The 20,442-nt window shown below is 44.9% G+C and overlaps 1 protein-coding gene across 2 annotated transcripts in view; it reads left to right on the top strand.

The window, feature by feature from the left end:
* The window catches only part of PKN1 (protein kinase N1), a 73,566-nt gene that overhangs the window by 44,993 nt on the left and 8,131 nt on the right, over positions 1 to 20,442 (top strand). For both annotated transcript variants that reach the window (XM_063120489.1, XM_063120488.1), the window contains exons 2-14: positions 1,652 to 1,952; positions 6,269 to 6,414; positions 7,704 to 7,833; positions 8,150 to 8,295; positions 9,326 to 9,539; positions 10,150 to 10,350; positions 10,561 to 10,670; positions 11,435 to 11,578; positions 16,910 to 16,985; positions 17,974 to 18,136; positions 18,752 to 18,848; positions 19,480 to 19,565; positions 20,269 to 20,347. In XM_063120489.1, the coding sequence (XP_062976559.1) occupies positions 1,652 to 1,952; positions 6,269 to 6,414; positions 7,704 to 7,833; positions 8,150 to 8,295; positions 9,326 to 9,539; positions 10,150 to 10,350; positions 10,561 to 10,670; positions 11,435 to 11,578; positions 16,910 to 16,985; positions 17,974 to 18,136; positions 18,752 to 18,848; positions 19,480 to 19,565; positions 20,269 to 20,347 (1,893 nt within the window). The remainder of the gene's footprint in view (positions 1 to 1,651; positions 1,953 to 6,268; positions 6,415 to 7,703; positions 7,834 to 8,149; positions 8,296 to 9,325; positions 9,540 to 10,149; positions 10,351 to 10,560; positions 10,671 to 11,434; positions 11,579 to 16,909; positions 16,986 to 17,973; positions 18,137 to 18,751; positions 18,849 to 19,479; positions 19,566 to 20,268; positions 20,348 to 20,442) is intronic.

Genomic DNA, 20,442 nt, shown 5'->3' on the forward strand with positions numbered 1-20,442 from the left:
GGGAGGAGGGAGCATGTGTTGGCCAAATATGGCCGTGACACAGCAAAGAAGTGGATACTCTCTTACCTCCAGTGAACAAATGGTGGAGAAACCTTGAGATGCTCTAATAGTTCCACCTATGTTGAAGCACCACACTGAGTAGCTAAGCTTTCAGTACACCCTGGATTGTCCTGCACAAGTGATTTTTGAAGGCCTGAGAATCTATCTGTTGGCCTTATTAGTGAAATGGAACTAAGGTCCCCGATGGTTCTTGGGCATCACCTTCATAGTGCTGCAAATAAATATGCTATCAGGCTGAACATCTAAAGAGTTGCATATCTTCCAGGCTGGCTATATAGCGTCAGAGCAAGGGTGTGTGGGTGTGTATGAGAGAGAGAGAGAGAGAGAGAAAAGCCAGGGTTTCTGGTTTTTATTTCTAGCTTAGGGAGTGAGGAGATATTGGCCTGCATGGAGAACAGTCATTCTGGAGAGAAGACAGTATTGTGATTACTAACAGAATGGAATAGAGGCTGGAGCCAGGACTGCTGGGTTCTGTTCTGGGTCCATTTATCATTCCTGCTCCAGTGGCAGATTGCTTTAGTAATGTCTCCCTCTCGCCTCCCCTTTCCTCCCCTTTGTCAGGCATGGTTTCACTCTCTCTTTTAAAAATAGCATTTCTGTGAAATGTCTAGCAATGTGGAAGCATTAAACAACACTTAGCCTTTATATAGTGCTTTAAAGTGTTCAGAGTATTCCACAAATATTATCAATCATTTTTACAACTTTCCTGCAAGGTAGGTCAATAATAGTGGCTTGCCTGAAGCTACCCAGTCTGGTGGGCAAAAACCACTCCAAGGTTGACTATTTTCCCAAAATAACCAACTGAGATAACCAACGCCCTGCAGAGTTGACTATCTGTACAAACATTCATTATCGTGTTGTTTGTCGGGCTTAGTGAACTATTTTGCAGGGTTGAGTGGACTATTTTGGCTGGTTACAGAGTTCTGGGCAAGAGTGGCCAAAACTGAACCAGCTGGTCTGCTACAGTCGGCACAACTGGCAGAGGCTGCTGGGATAGCACCGGGAGAGGACTGAGGGAGGAGAGAGGGGGGGCTGTGCCAATCAAACGCTGGGTCCACTCAACACCAGCCTCAACCACTCCACAGTTGTGTAGGAACTTGTTGTGTGGGGAGTACCCCCTAGATAACCAACTGTGAGTTGACTGCTCCCCCACCATTGACTAAAGTGTTGTCCAAATGCAGCCTGCATTACTTTTTGCTCTTCAGCATAGGGAATGGGAAGCCATAGGGCAGGCCTGCAGACCAAATCCAGCCTTCTGGGATTCCCCAGGTGGCTCCGCCCCTCCCCCTCCCTTGCAGCCACTGATTGTTGGGTGGTTTCCCAGCTTTTGTGTGTGTTTTTCCCCATTCTAAAAGGCCGAAATATCTAATTACCAGCAGTAGATAGTCCAGCATTTCTGGTATCCTTGGTCCCCATCCCCCTTTTGTCTTCGTCCTCCACCCCAGTGGAATGCAGCCCCCAAGAGCTTCTCAGACATTGAATTTGGCCCTCAGGCTGAAAGAGGTCCAGCACCTCTGCCGTAGGAATCAGGGCAAAGAGTGATGCCGATGCCCATGCCTGTTCCCACTCTCTTGTCTTCTCTTCCTTGCAGAGTGATCCAGGCAACTGGTCAGTGCTGGAGCACCTGGGCCTGGACCAGAGCTCAGATTTGTCAGACACCAGCGTGCAGCAAAGGTTGGATGAAGAAAAGGAGAAGATTAAGCGTGAGATTCGCAAAGAGCTGAAGATAAAGGAGGGAGCAGAGAACTTGCGCAAGGCTACCACAGATCGTAAGAATCTCTCCAACGTGGAGAATTTGCTCAAGAACTCCAACCGCAAGCTGGAGACATTGCACCACCAACTGCAGAATCTCAATGCCCATATTGTCGTCAAAGACCCTGAAGAGCTGGGGGGTGAGTGTGTGCAGTGGCTGGGGCAGGTGGGACATCAAGGGATCAGATGCTGCAGGGAAGCAAAAAGCAAGCGCAGATATGGGGCAAGGAAGGAGTTGGAACTGGAGGCCAGATGCAGAAGGTGCTATTTCCGCCTATCAGTGAATCTGATATTCTTTCCGGCATCATGATTTTAACTGGAAGGAGGTTGTGGGACTAGAGGAAAGATTCTTAAGCTGTGTTTTGGTGAACTTCCCTTCATCAAGAAGAACAACGGTTGTTTGTTTTTTAAAAAAATTAAACCTCTCGAATAGTAAGCAACCCAGGCAATTTACTGACAGTGTTTGCACTTATTTCTAGTCTGGTGGCAGGCATTTTAAAGAAAGTGGCTTGTTTGGCAAAAACTGCGCATGATTAAATGAAAAAAATATTCGTGGCACCTGCCTGCATTCCAAAAGCGTTTTGTGGCATATAGAGAGAGAATCTGTCTTCAACATAAATTATAACCAAGTATTTATTATTATGTAATAATAATCATCCTGGCCATGTTGTTGTAGCTACAACATGGAGCTATTTTTAAAAAAAACAGTATTACACTTACATTTTGTTTGGGAGGAAATTAGAAAACTAGAACTGAAAATGGTTTATAATAATGCAGCTAGTTCCAGTTAGCTTCATCTGTGACATTGGTGAAACATGAGGGCCGTTTCTACACCTGCCTTTTCCCCCAGGATCGTCCCGGGATCATCCCTGTGCATCCAAAATGACACACAGGGGACCCCGGGAGTAGGCAGGGATGATCCCTCCATTTTTGTATTTGTGCTTTCAACCTGTTGGTTGTTTTATTATGGTTTTAATTTTTGTGAACCGCCCAGAGAGCTTCGGCTATTGGGCGGTATAAAAATGTAATAAATAAATAAATTTTAACTGTTGTAAACCACCCAGAGAGCTTCGTCTGTGGGGCGGTATATAAATGTAATAAATAAATAAATAAATATAAATAAATATAAATTTCCTGGGATAATCCTTAGGTGTAGAAAGGGCCGAGGAGTATCAAAATAATAGCTTTTCCATGCATTGATGCCTGGAGTTCCTATCTGTTCATAAAAAACTGAATAAAGCTGAGAGGTTGTATGTGTGGGAAAACCCTATTTAGCTGCCAAGTGCTGTTTGTTTAAAAGCTGTTCTTTTAGATCCCCACCCTACTGTGTTGGAGCCTTTGTACAGTAAGTGAAACTTTACACTTAGGAAGCCCTGCAAATCTTGTTTGTGTGCTCCTCCCTATTTTTCTGTTCCCAACCCCCTTTTCGTAATGACTGCCAGCAATGCAAGTGACTAGTTGTGTACAGAGTCACAGGTAGAGTAGCGGCCTTGGCATCTGGCCTGCCCTGGTGGATATTTAACCAGTGGGGGTAAGCAGCAGCAGCAGGAGAAAGAGTGTGTCTCTCTCCACCTGCTAGGGTGGGAAAAGGCAACTACACAGTGGAGATCATGGGACGAGGATGCAAACCTGTCTTTGTTCTACTCCCACCCTCCTTGCTTCACCTCCTGACCCTGCAGCTTGTGTTTTTCCCCAGAGCGTCAGGACACCACTTCCAATCCAAGCTAGCTTGTTAGACAAAACTGGGAGTGTGCCTTATGCAGAAGCAGCAGCCTGTGAGTTTGCAAAAGAGGAAGTGGTTGATGTTGTACCTGACTTCACTTGAAAGTACTGGCCGCAAAAAGGGGGCGGAGGAGAGAGCCTGCATAGTAAACAGTTGGGCTAGAAAGGGTGCAAGGTGTGGGCGTGGCCATTTCCTCTCCACTGGGGGTAAAAATAGTATTAGAGAATTTGGCCCCCAGGCTCAGAGCTCCTTGCAGACGGAGGCAAAAATCTATACTCTCTGCTTGTTGTCACCTTTTTGTGTGTGGTTGCCTCTGGGTAAGGGCCAGTTCCCTAGTAAATGGCATCTACTTCTGAACCCCAGTGATGATAGGACAGAGGGCCAGTTCCCTCGTAAATGGCATCTACTTCTGAACCCCAGTGATGATAGGACAGAGTTCTAGATGGAGAAGGGTCTAAGGCTGCCCCCATTTAGCCTAGAGGTTGTGGTGTTGTGTTGCTGAGAACACTGCAAGTATTCTTTCGAACCAAGTATTTTGGCAATCCAGGATTTACTCGGTGGTGCACTAGCTTAAAAGATCTGAGCTGCTCCTTTCCTTTAAGGATTCATTCCAGCTGGCTTGCTTTATACTACATTGCACAGCAGTGAATACCAAGCAGTTCTGGCAGTCTTTTTCAAGAACAGCCTCCCAATCCCATAGTTGGTTCTTTGTCTCTCAAAAAAATAAAAAATAAAAAAAATTAAGGAAAACACTAATCGGGGGTGTTATGACCTTACCATTGCCTAATGCTGGTTCCACATGATGTCAGCTAGGGTCCAGAATTTAAAGAGACAGTGTTTGAATGTTGCATCTTGGTCTCTCATAGCCTTTCGTTTGTGTCTTCAACAACAGTTCTCTGCCTTAACAGCAGTGTTTCGCAGAACAGAGATGACATTATTTGCTCATCTTAACGGAATATGACTCTTTCATAGGTTAAATCACACTAGACTAAGGCCTATAGAAATGTATTCCCTTTGAATCCAGGAAGATGCTACATACTGGTTAACTGAATTCAGCTGCTTTCTATTGGCAATGCCCTCTTGGATAGAGAAGATAATGAGAGAATCGTCTTGCTAGATTTGACAAACATCCTTTGTTTAACCTTTTACATTTAGCATTTAAAGGACTGTAGTTGTATTTCTCATGTGTCACAGAGATGTTCGGAGTTCATATCTTGTTCAGTTTCAGATAAATCATACAGTAATTCCTTTGCACCTAGTAAGGTTATTCTCATCTTCTAACGATGAGATGCAACTGCTCTATGGCAAACAACAGCTTTTTTATATAAGGATATTTGTGATGGCCTGTGGTTGAAATAAGTGTGTTTGTTTTGGGGCAGTTCAGACAACATATTAAGCCATGGTTAGGACACTAACCCTTTTGCAACAAATAGTTAGTGAGCATGTTTAAGCCATGGCTATGTAACCACCATGGTTAAGAATTGTTGACGCAACACACTAAGCCATAATGCTTAGCTCAAAATGCTTAACCACCATGGCTTAGTGTGTCATCTGAACAGGATCATAATATGTTATTCATTTAATATTTTATACCCCCATCTTCATAATTCAGAAGATTTTCACAGGGCTTACACTGATCAAAATAACAATAAACAATACCACCATTTTAAACCTTTTTGACCTGGAGGGTTGCATGTGAATCTGGCACGTACCCATGGTACAGACCACATTTTCCTCACTGCAAGAGCTAGAGCAATTTGTATGGGAGGGAGGAGACTTTACTCCACCCAGTTCCTCAGAGATCTTGATACAGATCACTCTTTCCTTACTGCTGCTACCAGTGACAAAAAGCTTATCTATATCAAGATAATCTTTTTGTCAGGGAATTCAGAGGTGGCAATTGGGGGCTGGAATTAAGTTCTTAGGTTGTGAAAACCCTGATTTAAAACAATATCTTTAAAATGTATCCTTGAAACAGCAATAAGCAGTAAAAAATAGAAGATAAAACCTAAAGCAGCACTATCAGATTTACTAAACATGTAAATAAATAGGCACATTATTATTATTATTATTGTTATTATTATTATTTTAAAAACCCTTATTAAACTGGGCATTGAGTGACAACCGTGAGGAGAGCACGCGCCCCAGAGTTGGGGCACCACTACTGAGAAGGCCATCTCCCCACAGCACTGAAGAAGAGCCTTTGATTGTGATCTTAAAATTTGAGCAGATTCATGTGGGAGCAGGTAGTTCTTTAGATGCCTGGGTCTCAAACTGCATAGAGCTTTGAAGGTTATAAAGCTGCACTTTGAACCGTGCCCAGGAATGGGCGGGAAGCCAGTGAGGTGGTTTTAAAACTGGTAAAATGTGCTTTCTAAATAAATTGGACTGATTGGTGTGGCTTATTCTGTGCCGGGATTGAAAACTTTGAAATAGGGTCTGAATCTGCTAAGCGATTTGGTTACTCTTTTCTAGTGTATGCTGGTGAGGGTGGTGTGGATTCTAAGATCTGGAGTGGCACTGGAGTGGAGGGTAGGATGTATAGTTAGTGTCCTTGCCTCTTCTAGATGTCCGTGCCATAGGGAACCACCAGCCTTGTAAGCATGTAACGCTCTTTCCTCACCCTTTTACTCAAATATTGGGATGGTTCCCTTTGTGCTTTTCTAAGAGTTCTGCCCCTTTCTTGAGAAGGCCGGCAGGCATTAACCTCTTGGCGATTGGTTATCTTTCCAGATGCCCCACAGTCGCCTGGCAGCCTGAGCCGGTCAACCGCGACCAAAAACCGCATTGCTGGCCTGGAGAAGCAGCTCAATATTGAGCTGAAGGTGAAGCAGGGAGCGGAGAACATGATCCAGATGTACGCCAATGGTGCTGCCAAGGTATGTGCGCTGTCCTTGTCACTTTGTCACTGGCCTCCTCGTCCTCCTCCTCTATATGCTGCCAAAGGCATTTGCTACCCTGGGGGCTGCTGTATTGGGGTAGGCCCTCCAGATCTTTTGGACTACAACACCCATCAGCATGGCCAATGGTCAGGGACTAAAGAGACTTGACATCTGGTTGCTTACCGCAGCCATACGTGTCCTCAAGCTGTGTACCTGTTCATCCACCAAAATGTAAATATCAGCTTGTGTGAACATTTATACAAAGCTGCCTGTTACCGAGTCAGACTGAGGTGCATCTAGCCCAGGGTTGTCTACTGTAGCAGGCAGCAGCTCTCCAGAGATGTTTTCCATCCCTACAATCCAAGATGCTTTGAAATGAGAATGCCAGCCTGCCTGCTTGTCCCGTGCACCTTCTTGCTTCTCTGGTTGTGCGTTTAATTACAAAAAAGGGAAAGTTCCTAGACAATTACAGCAGAAAGTGACTCTTGCTGGTCCACATATTTCTTATTAGAATGGTAGAAGCTTTCTGAATATTTTGAAACGACCCAGCAATGTTATAGCATAAGGTTATCCACAAGTAACACTGGAAACAGTTTTTCCACTAAACACAATTGAAAAGGTGTTGCTACAAAAGTTGGTTTAGTTATCATGTACCGCAGGTGTGGGCAACCCAGGGCCCTCCAGAGGCTTCGGATTACAACTCCCATGATCACCGATAATTGGTCATGCTAGTTGGGGCTGATGGAAGTTGTAGTCCAAACCATGTGGGCATCAGATTGCCTACTCCATTGCCTACATATGAACTTCTCCTTGGGATCAAAATGGCAACAGTTGACTGAACAGGACTCAAGACAGGGTTTTTTGTGTGTGTCTGTGCATTTTGGGGGAGATAAATGCTTTTGTGAATCATTTTGGCTTCTTTGGGACCAGGGTACCAATATAAAACTGAACAAACAGCTTCTGTATCTACAACTTCTCGGGATTTGAGAAACTACACTTGCTAACAAGTGTGTTTAAAACACACACACGCATTGGAAACAAATTTGGTTGAGGAAGCAAATTCCCTTCTTAAAGTGACTCTGTGCCAGCCACCTGTAGCACCCCCGGATATTAAGATCTGTATCCAGCTCCATGAGCAGAGGAGGGGGATCCCAGCTTTGGGAAAGAAATGCATGTGACTTTTAAGGTTAGAGAATAAGGTTCTGCCCTTAGATCTGGGCCCATTTGAAAGGCTAATTCTCTTCCGCTGGCCCTACTAATCCCCCTGCACCTGGTCTGCCCTCTAGGATCGGAAGCTGCTGCAGACAGCCCAGCAGATGCTACAGGACAGCAAGACCAAGATCAATATAATCCGCATGCAGATCCGCAAGGCTGTGCAGGCTGACGAGGTGCAGCTGAATATGGAGGATGGGCAAGGTGAAGGGGAGGATGAAGAAGAAGAACACAGCCCCTGTTCCTGGCAGGCTCTCTCGGTGCAGGCAGGCAGTGACTTAGCAGAGGCCAAAATCCCTGTCTCCGTTTTTAAGGGGCCCTTCATGAGCTGGGGAATGCTCCCAGGAGGGATTTGGAAAGCCTTCAGTTTCCCCACCTCTGCCTGGTACACGCACCCCCATTTCCTTGGGCCTGGGTTGCAGTTGTTCTGGATTCCCTCCACAGCTAAGCCCACTGCGCAGAAGTAGCTGCCATTCCACTGAGCACAGGACAAACACGGAGTTTTTCTTGTTACTTGCAGGTAACACTGATCTGAGTGCCATAGAGTTGAGGATCGAGGAGCTGCGACATCACTTCCGGGTGGAGCATGCTGTATCTGAGGGTGCCAAGAACGTTCTGCGACTTCTAGGCTCCAGCAAAGTTCAGGACCGCCACGCCATCTCCGAGGTAATGGGTGCTTCCTTTGTTGGGGTTATACAAGGAAAATATATAAAATGTTAGGAGTGATTTGGGGGCAGCAAGCTGCTCCTTTTACCTAGAATTACAGCAAAGCTAACATGCAATAGTTTAAATAAGAGTTTCAGTAAAGTTAACATGCAATAGTTTAAACAAAACTCCTCTCCTCTCTCGCTAACTCCAATCCTCAGGATATATTTTCACTTATACTACTATTAATACAACTGACCACTATTCGTACAACGGTCTAGGGCAGAAGTACAGAACCTCAGGCGCGGGGGCCAAATCCAGCCCTCCTGGGGTTCTAATCCAGATGGCTACACCCCATCTTCCCTGAGCACCAATTGTTTGGTGCCTTCCCAGCATTTCTGCAGTTCCCCTCTGCCCTATTCTAGAAGGTTGGAATGCTTCTCCCAAGGCTTAATTACTTTCAGTAAGAACGTTAATCTAAAGCTGGTATTTTTGTTGCCTTTGCTCCCCCCTCCCCCAAAGCTGGCATGCCTCCCCCAAGAGCTACCCTGAAACAGAATTTGGCCCTCTGACTGAAAGAAGTTCTGCACCTCTGGTCAAGGAGAAACTAAGCAAACTTTTTTTTAAAGTAGGAATGTCATAACCAGAGTTTGGCAGGAACTCGAGAGGAATTAAAAGGACCGGACTATTAACTTGTTCTTCTCTGCTGTTATACTGTTCCCTGGCTGTTAACCTGTATTATTTGTTTCTGGTTGCTCATGATGATAGCACACACGTAGGAGCGGATGGATGATTGCATTTGTATTTCCCCAGTTGTAAGCTCTGTGGCTGAGATGTGGCCCAGAAAATTAGGGATTTTAGATGTGTCCAGAATTGGGTGTCCATGCCAACATGTGTGGGGTGCTATGACACCATGTCACTGTTAATATCTCAGGAAGACTGAGATTTGTGCCAGGTTGGGAATTGTGTGGACGTGGAAAGAAGGCAGAAAGTGCATCAGTGCAGAGAACAGAGCCATGTTTGTACCTGACCATCTGGGCCTTTGCCGTAGGCACAAACAAAGCTGAACGAATCAAGCCAGAAGCTGGACCTTTTGCGGCACTCTCTGGAACAGCGTCTGGCTGAGCTGCCTGAAGATCATCCGAAGGGCTGCATCATCAAGGAGGAGCTCATCATAGCCTCTTCTCCTGCCTACAGTGTCCGCAATAACAGTTCCTACCAACACAACCAGTACAACACCCTCTCAAAGCCTTCTCCACTCACAGGTAACTGCATTCCCCATGGGCTTAGCTTGGCTCAAGGTGCTGCCAAAGCCTTCTCAAATCAGTTTTTGTTGGTGTTTGCTGCAATGCTCACCTTAGTCCACACCCTAAGGGATCCTCAGCTTTCTCACAGTTAGGAGCCTTTTCTACTTTCTAATCCATTCTGGCCTTTCCTTCCTAACCGCCCCCCCCCCCACCCCCACTGAGTAGAGAAGTAGGACTCCTGGTTGTTAGTTGTTCTAGTCTGAGAAACCTCCAACTGCCTCCTAGCAGACTCCGGCTCCCAGCACAGAACCATCTCACCCCCAGCTGCAACATTTTTGGGGGGACTGGGAGCTTAAGAGGCAAGCTCCTTTGGGGGTGTTGTGTATTTTAATTTTTTAAAAACATTTTTTTTTTTTACTTTTCTTTTCCTATGTTTCAAAATGTATATTTTAAACTTTGTAATACCGCCTTGAGGCCCAGTATTGGGCAAAAGGCGGAATACAAATAAATATAATAATATAATAATAATAATAATAGTCTCCAGGCTCAAGGGATGCATGGCTGTTCTGCTTTGAATGCTTCAGAGTAGGGCTGCTTGAGTCTTCTCCTTGGATTGTCTTGTTGGCAGGGACACTGGAAGTACAGTTGTTGGGCTGCAGTGGATTGTTGGAGCTCGTCCCAGGACGCACCCGTGGGTCCACCGTCTCTTTGCCTTGCAACAGCCCTGGGGAAGCACGGCCCTCATTCATGAGCCGCAGCGGGCGAGGGCTGTACAGCCGAAGTGGTAGCGTAAGCGGCAGGACCACCATCAAATCTGAAGATAACAGCAGTGAGTAGTCCGTGGGGGTGAGGGTGGGGGGCAGCAGGGTTGGCACTAAAGTGGAAGAAGGAGCAATGAAAGAATGACGGTGGGCTTTCTAGTGCCACATGTAGTCAACGTCTACTTGTGTTTCTTTCAGCCGTTCAGGCAGCACTAATTGGAATTCTTATATTACGTTCCTTTATCTCCTGTTCCTCAACTTTCTTATTGCTCTTGCAGATGAGGTGAGCGCTGTACTGAAGCTGGACAATGGAGTTGTAGGCCAGACAGCCTGGAAGTCCAGTGGCCTACAAGCCTGGAACCAGACTTTCACAGTGGAGCTGGAGAGGGTATGTGCCAAGCTTTCGTCTTCCGAGATGTAGTGATGGCTTTAAAAGGGGATTGGACAGATTCATGGAGAATATGGCTATCGATGGCTACTAGTCCTGATGGCTGTGTGCTACCTCCAATATCAGAGGCAGTATGCCTATGTTCATCAGTTGCTGGGGAATATGGGTGGGAAGATGCTCTTGCACTCGTGGCCTACTTGGGGGTTTTCCATGTGACCAGAATGCTGGACTAGATAGACCTTTGTTCTGATCCACCAGGACTCTTCTTATAATGTTCCAGACTGGGTCGCCAGATCTGTGGGGGATAAGACTTGCCCCATTTTCATTCCTATGGGAAAGAAGTGGGGAGGGGGCAGCCGTAGGTGAATCCTGTTCTTTGCTGTTCACACTCCCTTATCAAATATAATATAATTCCAGAGTGAAATTATAACTAACTGGGGGGGAGGGAGAAAAGTTTATCAGATATCATGTCCTGGTACAACAGAGGAATTTGTTCATTGTGCATCCCAAGGGCATAGTTTGGATCGATATATTTTGCCCTTTGTATTCATCAAACGATATCCTTGTTAATGATGATCCCAGTGTTTTTGTGTAGTCTTTGAGAACTCTTGTGTTTCTGGCAGAGAAAGATGGTGAAGGATCTGTTGTCGTATTGTTGTCAGTGAAGATTTTGAATAGGGTTTGTGTAGCGCTTGTGGGTGCAAGGTAGAGTCAGTGTTTGCATGCTGCTCACCTTTCTAATGGATCATTTCCCTCCATATCAGGCAAGAGAGCTGGAGATCGGTGTATACTGGCGAGATTACCGCACACTCTGTGCCCTGAAATACCTCAAGCTGGAGGATTTCCTTGATAACCAGCGCCATGAAATCCACCTGGAGTTGGAGCCGCAGGGCACTCTTTTGGCAGAGGTAACAGACAGGGGATTGGAGTCAAGCTGGGATCAGGTGCCTGAAAGGGAAGCAGTTGTGCGTCCAGAGATTTTGGTAGTCAAGTTTCTTAGTTGAATCATGTGAGACTCATGGATTGGAAGATGCTGAAACACAACATATCTGACAATAACAGTCAGATAGCCCATACAAGCAGGTGTAAACTGAGCTCTTGTCTGATCCTCCAGATGTTGTTGGACTCCAACTCCCATCAGCCCCAGGCAACATCACCAGTGTTCTGGAATGATGGGAGTTGTAGCTCAGCAGTAACAGCTAGAGGGCTATAGGTCTCCCAACCTCTCCTCTATTACTTTAAATACAGGACCAGATACTTAATTCCTGTTTTATTGAGCCCCTGAAGAGAAGGTCTTTACAAACTACCTAGAAAGGACAGTGGCAGAGTTAAAAAGTGCAGTTGGTTATACGATCATAAGAACTACCCTGTGAGAGTCTTCAGACTCCCAACTCAATCCTGCAGTCATTTTTCCCTTTGACTTAGCATGGATATGAGTGATGGGGATGGATGGCGGTTAGGGTGACCATATGGAAAAGAGGACAGGGCTCCTGTATCTTTAACAGTTGTATTGAAAAGGGAATTTCAGCAGGTGTTGTTTGTATGCAATGCAGCACCTGGTAAAATTCCCTCTTCATCACAACCGTTAAAGCTGCAGGAGCTATACTAGAGTGACCAGATACAAAAGAGGACAGGGCTGTTAAAGATACCGGAGCCCTGTCCTCCTTTTCATATGGTCACCCTAGTCACATACCAGGATGACAAGGAAGTGACACAGCTTTATTCTTGCTGACTCATATTACTAGAAAACAACAGTTCATTCGAAAAGGCTCTAAGATGCCAAGTAAGTTGGGACAGATAGCAAATGGACTTCAGGGATTGCATCACCAGGGGTAACAGGGCCACACATTTAAGTTGGATGTCAGGGTAGAACAATAACCTTTGATGCAGGCATCATAAAGACAAACTGTGCTAAGCCACAAATAACGTAAAAAAATCCGTGACAGTAGCCTAATCTACACCTCCAGCCCTTTCACAACAGAAGAGGGATAACTGCGAGGTTTCCCGCCTCCGCGATCACTGCTCACGGGGCACACACGAGGGAAGTTTCCCACGAGTACAGGAGATCCGTTGTGGGAGGAGGTGTGCCCCATGATGGTAGTTCTGAATGTGTGTCACGAGAAGTGGGTGGGACTGGACAGATGGGTACAGGGCGTGGATTATTTATTTTAATAACTCCTCCAAGATGCGCACCAGCACAAAGACACAGAAACGCAGGGGGAGATAGGTACCGTGTCAAAGATGTGCTCCTGCACATCAATATGTTTGTGTTAAGAAAAATAATACACATGGTCGATGGCCAAAAACTCCAATAACTAATCAAAAAATGTGCCAAAAATGGCGGACGCCCACTCCTGCACACATCCAAAACCGCTGGACCCACCCCTGACAGCGGGTTGGCTGTTCCCTGAGCCGGGAGCTTGCGCCAAGCAGCAACAGCTTCCCGAAGGGGGTGGGGCAGACCAGCTGCGGACTTCGGGATTTTTTGCGAGAGAGCCAAAAAAAAACCAACCACCCATGACAAAAGCTGTCCTTGATATCCCAGGAAAACTAAGGAGTCGTCCCTAGATCACCGCAGCAATAGGTGAATGTCATGTGGCTTGGTAGGGACGACCTCAATGCTCTTCTTCTGGAATAAACGGCTGGTGTAGACAAGCCCCTAGTGATTGGATTTAGAACAAAGAAGGTATACAAACATGGTTTAAAACAATGAAGGCTTCTAAATGCTGCTGGGTGGAATTCTAAAATTCTAAAACAAAATGAAGTAGAAATTAATATATTTATATATTGGTTAGAAATGCGAGACAAAATATAGAATAATAATAATAATTTTTTTTCTTACCCGCCTCTCCGTTTGGATCGAGGCGGAGAACAACAATAAGTATAAAATACATAAAACTGAATTAAAAACATAGTATACATTATTAAAACTTCCTAAAAACATCCTAAAATTCCACTGGAGAGGACTGCCAGAATAGATCAGTCTTTATAGCTTTCTTAAATGCTGATAGACTCTTAAGTTGATGAGTCTCCTCCAGCAGACCATTCCACAGTCTGGGAGCAGCAGAAGAGAAGGTCCTCTGAGTAATACCGTATTTCTTCAATTCTAAGACGCACTTTTTCCCCATATAAACATTTCTAAAAACGGGGTGCGTCTTAAGAATCGTGGGTGCATTTATTATTTCTTAGAATCAAAGCTTTTTTTCTGTTGGTGGTACTGAAATTAGTGTGCATCTTACAATCGATGGCATCTTACAATCGAAGAAATTCGGTACTTGTGAGCCTAATTTTGGCTGACTGAAGTAGATTCTTCCCAGAGGACCTGAGTGTGCGGGGCGGATTGTACAGGAGAAGCCGATCCCGCAGGTAGCCTGGACAATACAAAGCTAAAGTGGTTGGAGGGCAGTTAAAGTGCAACCTAAATGATCTGAATAAAACTAAACGCTAGCAACAGTATTTTCGGGGGTGGGGTTTTTGGTTTTTTTTAAATGTTAGAGCAGTGGTTCCCAAACTTTTTCAGGTCACCGCCCCCTTGGTTCCACAAACTCATGCCCAGTGCCCCCTACCCTACACTTCAAAAATCATTATTCAGAATAGCGGTTTTCAACGGCCCACTAAGGAAGATGATAACAATAAAATTCAAAACAGTAACAATTAATTGAGTATTTATTCAAAATCCAATTACTTTTTTTTAGTTTATTCAATTAAACATAATTGATGAACTTGATCCAGTGATACCCTCTTTTCAAAGTCTGATAGTCATTTAGCAAGAATATTAGATATCACATTTAGTAACTAGGGTAGAGCACCTCACTGTTCTGTAAATTCTTAATCTGATGGATGGGCTTGATGAAGGGATACCAGTTTCCCAATGTCTGGTTTAAAGTCACTTCACATGAGTCTTAAATCACCACGTTTAGTAATCTGGAGTCGAATTCTTTGCTTGGAGAGAAGTAGGCAGACCACACTAAAACCACATTCCACCAAATATGATGTTGGAAATGCAACCAGGAGCTTCTGAACCACTCTCCATAGTGCAGGATAGCGATCAGAAATTTCCTTCTGTAACCAAAACTCCTGGTACGGAAAAGACCACCCCGAGCGCTCCCCTGCCGCCCCTTTGCCTCTTAACGCCCCCCTATGCAATCCCACCGCCCCCAAGGGGGCAGTACCGCCCACTTTGGGAACCACTGGGTTAGAGGGAAATTGATCCCACAAAAAGTGTAGCTAAGCAAGGAGGATACAACGAGGATACCCCCTCGTGCCAACATGATGCAGTAATAGCAAGTGGTGTTTGGAAGGTCAAGTGTCACAGGCACCTATTGCATAGCGTGTGCAGTGTCATTGATGAGAACTGACATAACTTCTCTGCCCTTACCATTTTGTGAGCATAAAGGAAGCCTTGAAACAATAATGTTTATTGCTTTAAGAAATCCTTTAGACTCTAAAGTTTACAAGTAGCCCCTTTATCAAATAAAGTGGCGAATAATCAGCAAGGCTTACCCCTCCCACCTTTTGCTCTGTGTATACAGCAGTGCTCCAAGTTTTCATCATCCTTGCATTTTCTTTAGGTATTTAAATATATGTATGCATTTCCCTTCTGTAGTGTTGGATTGGATTTTTTTTTAATTTCCCCTGGTTGTTTTTTAAAAAGCGATCAGATTCAGATACGTTGCCGCTTTGAGCAGCCACTCCATTATATGGGGATGGAATATCACATTGTTAGTGGTGGACTGGGACTGACACCAATATTCCACTAAAACATTTATAGATTGTCTACAAAGTCTCTCGTTGCCTATGGATTTTAATGATTTTTTTTCAAACCATAACATACTGTGTTTGAGTACCAGACTGGGAAAATGCAACTTCTCTATAACAAAAGCATTACCTTGAGAAACACATCTAAAAATGCAATTAATAACTTTACAGCTACCAAGCAAAAATTCAAAATCATCTGGAAAGACTTTATTCTTTCCTGAAGTGCTGCATTTCACGTGGATGCTAAAATGCAGAATATTAATTACAAGGGACAAGAACTGGATAGAATACTTTTTCCTTTTTAACATTGGTCAGTTTCTTTCTATGGAATAGTTTTGCTCCCACAAAAGAATCCATGTTATTAGAGTTTCTAGGTGTTTATGGCTAACTTGGGCCTTGGGATGCTACCCAGGAGACAGTTGAGAAAACGAAGTCAAAACATCCCAACTTCTGTTGTGTTTTCTTTAATTGGATGAAACAACAATGTCTCTAACCCATTTATGCCACACTGGAAGCAGTGCTACAAAGGTCTGCTTGTGGGGCCAGGCTTTAGCACAGGCTTAGCGAGTGTTGGATCCCTCTTCTTTAAGTTTATGGAGGACAAGACTTTCACTAGCTACTAGTTATGATAGCTGTATATTATCTCCCATGTGCCTCTCAATACCAGTTGCTGGGGAACCTGAGCGGGGGTGGGGCTTGCACTCACTTGTGTGTTTCCTGCAGGCAGCTGGTTGGTTGGCCCACTTTGGGAATAGAATGCTGGACAAGATAGGCTTTTGGTCCGATTCAGCACGGCTCTTACGTTCTTAATCTTCAGGCGTGCTGCTAAGACCGTTTAATTTGCCAGTCTTTCAGCATGGTTCAATTTTTTTTTATCTTTCTACTTTTAAACTTGTTTTAACCTGATCTTATTATATGATGCTGTTCTTAGTATTATTATTTATTGTTTTGATGCGGTTTAGTAATTTTGTAAGTCACTTTAAATATATTTATTTATAGCAGGGAAGAATTGTCTAAATAAATAAAGCGGGTGAATTCTGATTATAGAGACCTTATTCTAGAGAGTCAAGGGTTGCAGGTCTGGTTCACTGAAAGTGGCTTACTTCTTAGGAAGCTGGGGAAACTGTGCGTTGAAGCCCTCTGTACTCTCAGACAAAGAAAGAAGGAATCTGCAGTAATGTGGCAGAAATAGAATTAGAAATAGAATTCCTCCTTTTAGATCAGGGGTGGGCCGCTTGTGGCCCACCAGATATTTTGGCTTGCAACTCCATCAGCCAATGGTGGGATCATGGGAGTTGCCCACCCCTGCTTCAGTCCCATTCTGCCCAAAGGTGCAGTCTGTATCTGGGTCTACCTTATAACCTACCTAACAGCCTCTCCGCCTTGAGACTCGTTTTGTACTACAGCGGCGTTGCAGCAGGAGTTGTTGCCCAATGTACAATCCACCCCTGCCTAGCTTATATTGCTCTCACTTGCTACAGGTTACCTTTTTCAACCCTGTCATTGAGCGCATACCCAAACTCCAGCGACAGAAGAAGATCTTCTCCAAGCAGCAAGGTAAGGAATTGGGGCCACAGGCTGAGGAGTGGAAATGCCAAAAGGGCAACTAGAATCTCCACCCGGCAGCCTTGTCTGGTCTGCTTGGGTAGACCCTGAGCACACAGTGCTAAAGGACTGATGGCATCATGCACTTCCGCCAACAGAGGTTAGTTTGTGCAAGAGAAACTGGGTACTGTAGTGCCACATTCAGGGACAAATAGGTCAGGCCAGTGCTTTTGTTGAGGTGGTGTTATCAAGGGTGGAAGCTGTATAGCAGCCTTCCCCATCCGATGCCCTCCAGATCTGTTGGACTACAACTCCCAGCTTTCTTGACTATTGGACTACAACTCCCAGCTTTCTTGACTATTGGGGGATGCTGGGAATTGTAGTTCAACAAAATCTGGAGGGTGCAAGGCTGGAGAAGGCTGTTGTATGGCATATCATTAAGAGTGAAGATAGAGGTTACTCTTATTGGCATTTTGAAAGAGAAGGAATGTGGGGAAGGGAATTCCCTTAAGAAAAGGGCTCTTAATAATAATAAAAATAATTTATTTCTTATCCGCCTCTCCCTCTGGATCGAGGTGGGGAACAATATTAGATTAAAATACCATAAAATACATAAAACTGGTTAAAAACAGACTCACAGCCCAACCTAACTCACAGGGTTATTGTTGTGAGGATAAAATGGAGAGGAGAAGGATTATATGTATGCTGCCTTGGGTTCCTTGGAGGAAAAAAGGCAGGATATAAATGCAATAATAAATAATAAATAAATAATAAAATAAATATTTTTTTCTTAATGCTGGGGAACCGTGGGACAGCTGTTGCCCTCATCTTCTGCTTATGGGCTTCCCAGAGGTATCTAGTGAGCCCACTGTAGAAACAGGATGCTAGAGTAGGTTAGCCTCTGACCTGATCCCGAAGGACAATTTTTATGGCAGTATTGTGTGTTGCAGCACTTGAACTAATTCCGCCGTCTTTCTCCACCTCTGTCTCTCCTTCTCAGGGAAGGCTTTCCTGCGTGCCCGCCAGATGAACATTGATATTGCCACCTGGGTGCGCCTCCTGCGACGCATCATCCCCACTGCCAACACCACAGGCACTTACAGCCCCTCAACACAGATGCCTCCAACATCTGGCTCAGAAAGAAGGCACAGTCTCAACTCTGGGTAGGTGTTCACAATACCTGATGTGTAGACAAGGTTGGCAACATAAGAATCACGGCTTCTGCAACAAGGAAATCCAAGTTCTTTTATTTCCTGGTACATTTTTTCCCTTTGTTGCCAGGGACTGGGGAAAGAAAGTTTTGGGGAACAATATATTTGAGGGGCAATGCTGAGATAGCCCCATTCTCTGGCCACTAGTTGTTCCACCCAAGGTCCTCAGGTTTATAGCCAAAATGGTTTCAGTTTTCACCGTAACGGTTGGAAACCTGTCTGTGCTTAGCTTTTTATGGAAACTAAGTCTAAGAGGATTGTGCTTTCTCTAATTCACCGTTCTCTCGCAGCCATGCAAGCAACTCCAGGGCCCAGTTGCTCAAGCAGCCACAGCCCTTTCCCTGAGTAAGCACTTGCCTTTCTCCAGGACATCCCCTCTGTAGGCTTTGCTCAGACCTTAGCCAGCCAAAGAGCCATCTGTCTATGAGATGCTAACATGCCTGCCGGTTCTGGGGAACCTTGGTGCTGTTTGTTCCCACTTCTCACTGGCTGAGCTCACCCCCCAACCCCGCTCCCTCTGATGGTTTTGTTTGGGATTCTCCAGACTGCCATTTTCCCCCTCTCCAGGGACATTGCCATTGAGAAGCTGAGCTTGGAAGGGGATCGAGTACAAATCGAACAGGTGGGCCAGGATGACAGTGAACTCCCTGGGAAGGTCTTATTGGTAAGCATCTCTGCATTCTTCCACTTCTTGGATTTGGCTGCCCAAGAGTTGATCCTTGCATTGAGTTGATCCTCCAACTTTAAAATCACTTTACTGGCTGCCAATTAGTTTCTGGATGAAGTATAAAGTTTTGGTTATTACCTTTAAAGCCCGACATCGTTCGGGTCCAGGTTACCTGCAGAATCGCCTTCTCCCGTACAATCCGCCCCACACACTCAGTTCCTCTGGGAAGGGTTTACTCCAGTCAGCCACAACTAGGCTGGCAACTGTTACCCAGAGGACTTTTTCTTCTGCCACCCCCAGACTGTGGAATGGCCTGCCGGAGGAGATTTGCCAACTTAACACTCTCTCTGAGTTTAAGACAGCTGTAAAGACTAGTCTCTTCCATTAGGCCTACCCAGATGAATTTTAAACCTAAGAATTGTATTGGTTTTATATGCTCTTTTAACTAATTTTATGTATTATATGTTATTTAGTGTGGCTCCCCGCCTCAATCCCGAAGGAGAGGCGGGCAATAAATAAATAAATAAATATTATTATTAATTATTATTCTGCGTCATAAGCAGCAGTGAGTCGCCTGAAGCCACTGCCTGCTATAGCCTGTGACGTGTTCATGTGTCTGTTTCTTTAGACCTCACAAGCAGGGGAGGAGATTCCTTTCCAGGTGGAGCTGGGCCCAGGAGGTGAGGCCAGAGGATCTGAGGGGAGTTTTCACAGGTAGGGGACAAGCCCCTGCCCCCTGCATATGCCCCTGTGTCCAGGTCCTTTGAGATCTGTTCCTCACCCATTTTAATTTCATATTTTTGCTGTGTTCTAGTCCTGGCCTCTGAAATGGCTGACTTGGCATGTTAAGTCTTTGAACTCTGCTCTCTCAGCAGATCATACCACAGACTTTTAAATTGAACTGAATGTAGAGCCGTTATCTCCCCAAACTTAAATGCCCCATTTAGGGCTTTTCTAAGAAATCAGTCAATACTGCAACCAGTGCACAGTTGTGGCTCATCCATTGCGCAGGATATAGGTTTCATGACCCTTCTCTCTAGGAATTGTTTCATTAACACATACCACATATTGTTGCTTGAAGATCCTGCACTTGCCAATAAAACTCTATGGGTGAATGATAGCGCCCCTGTACCAATTACATTCTCTGCACCCACCCCACTTTTATCCATGTGCTTGCATCTGAGATCCTTATTTTATTCAGCCTCTTCACAAAAGTGATGGTTTTTCAACCAGTTTCAATACCTGTCTAAGGATCTGTATTAGGAACCTATCGTGCCACTAGTTTAATCATACATGGGACAAAGAGGGACAAAGGAATGCCCAGTATTGATTATGATAATCCATTATCCTTCCCCGGTGATCCCACTCCCAGTGTGTGGGGAGATGCCATCCTGATTTGCTCTTTTTTTCCTTGCAGCAGCCACCTGAGGAAAACACCTCTCGCTATGGATGATTTTCGTTTTGTAGCTGTGCTGGGACGTGGTCACTTTGGTAAAGTGAGTATCACATGCCCCTGGTTGGTTCCAGTCATTCCTTCTCCAGCTATCCATCTCCCATAAAGAGGCACACCTGCCTCTCCCCTTCTTGTCAG

This window comes from Elgaria multicarinata, chromosome 3 (genome assembly GCF_023053635.1).
Source record: "Elgaria multicarinata webbii isolate HBS135686 ecotype San Diego chromosome 3, rElgMul1.1.pri, whole genome shotgun sequence".
Lineage (NCBI taxonomy): Eukaryota > Metazoa > Chordata > Lepidosauria > Squamata > Anguidae > Elgaria > Elgaria multicarinata.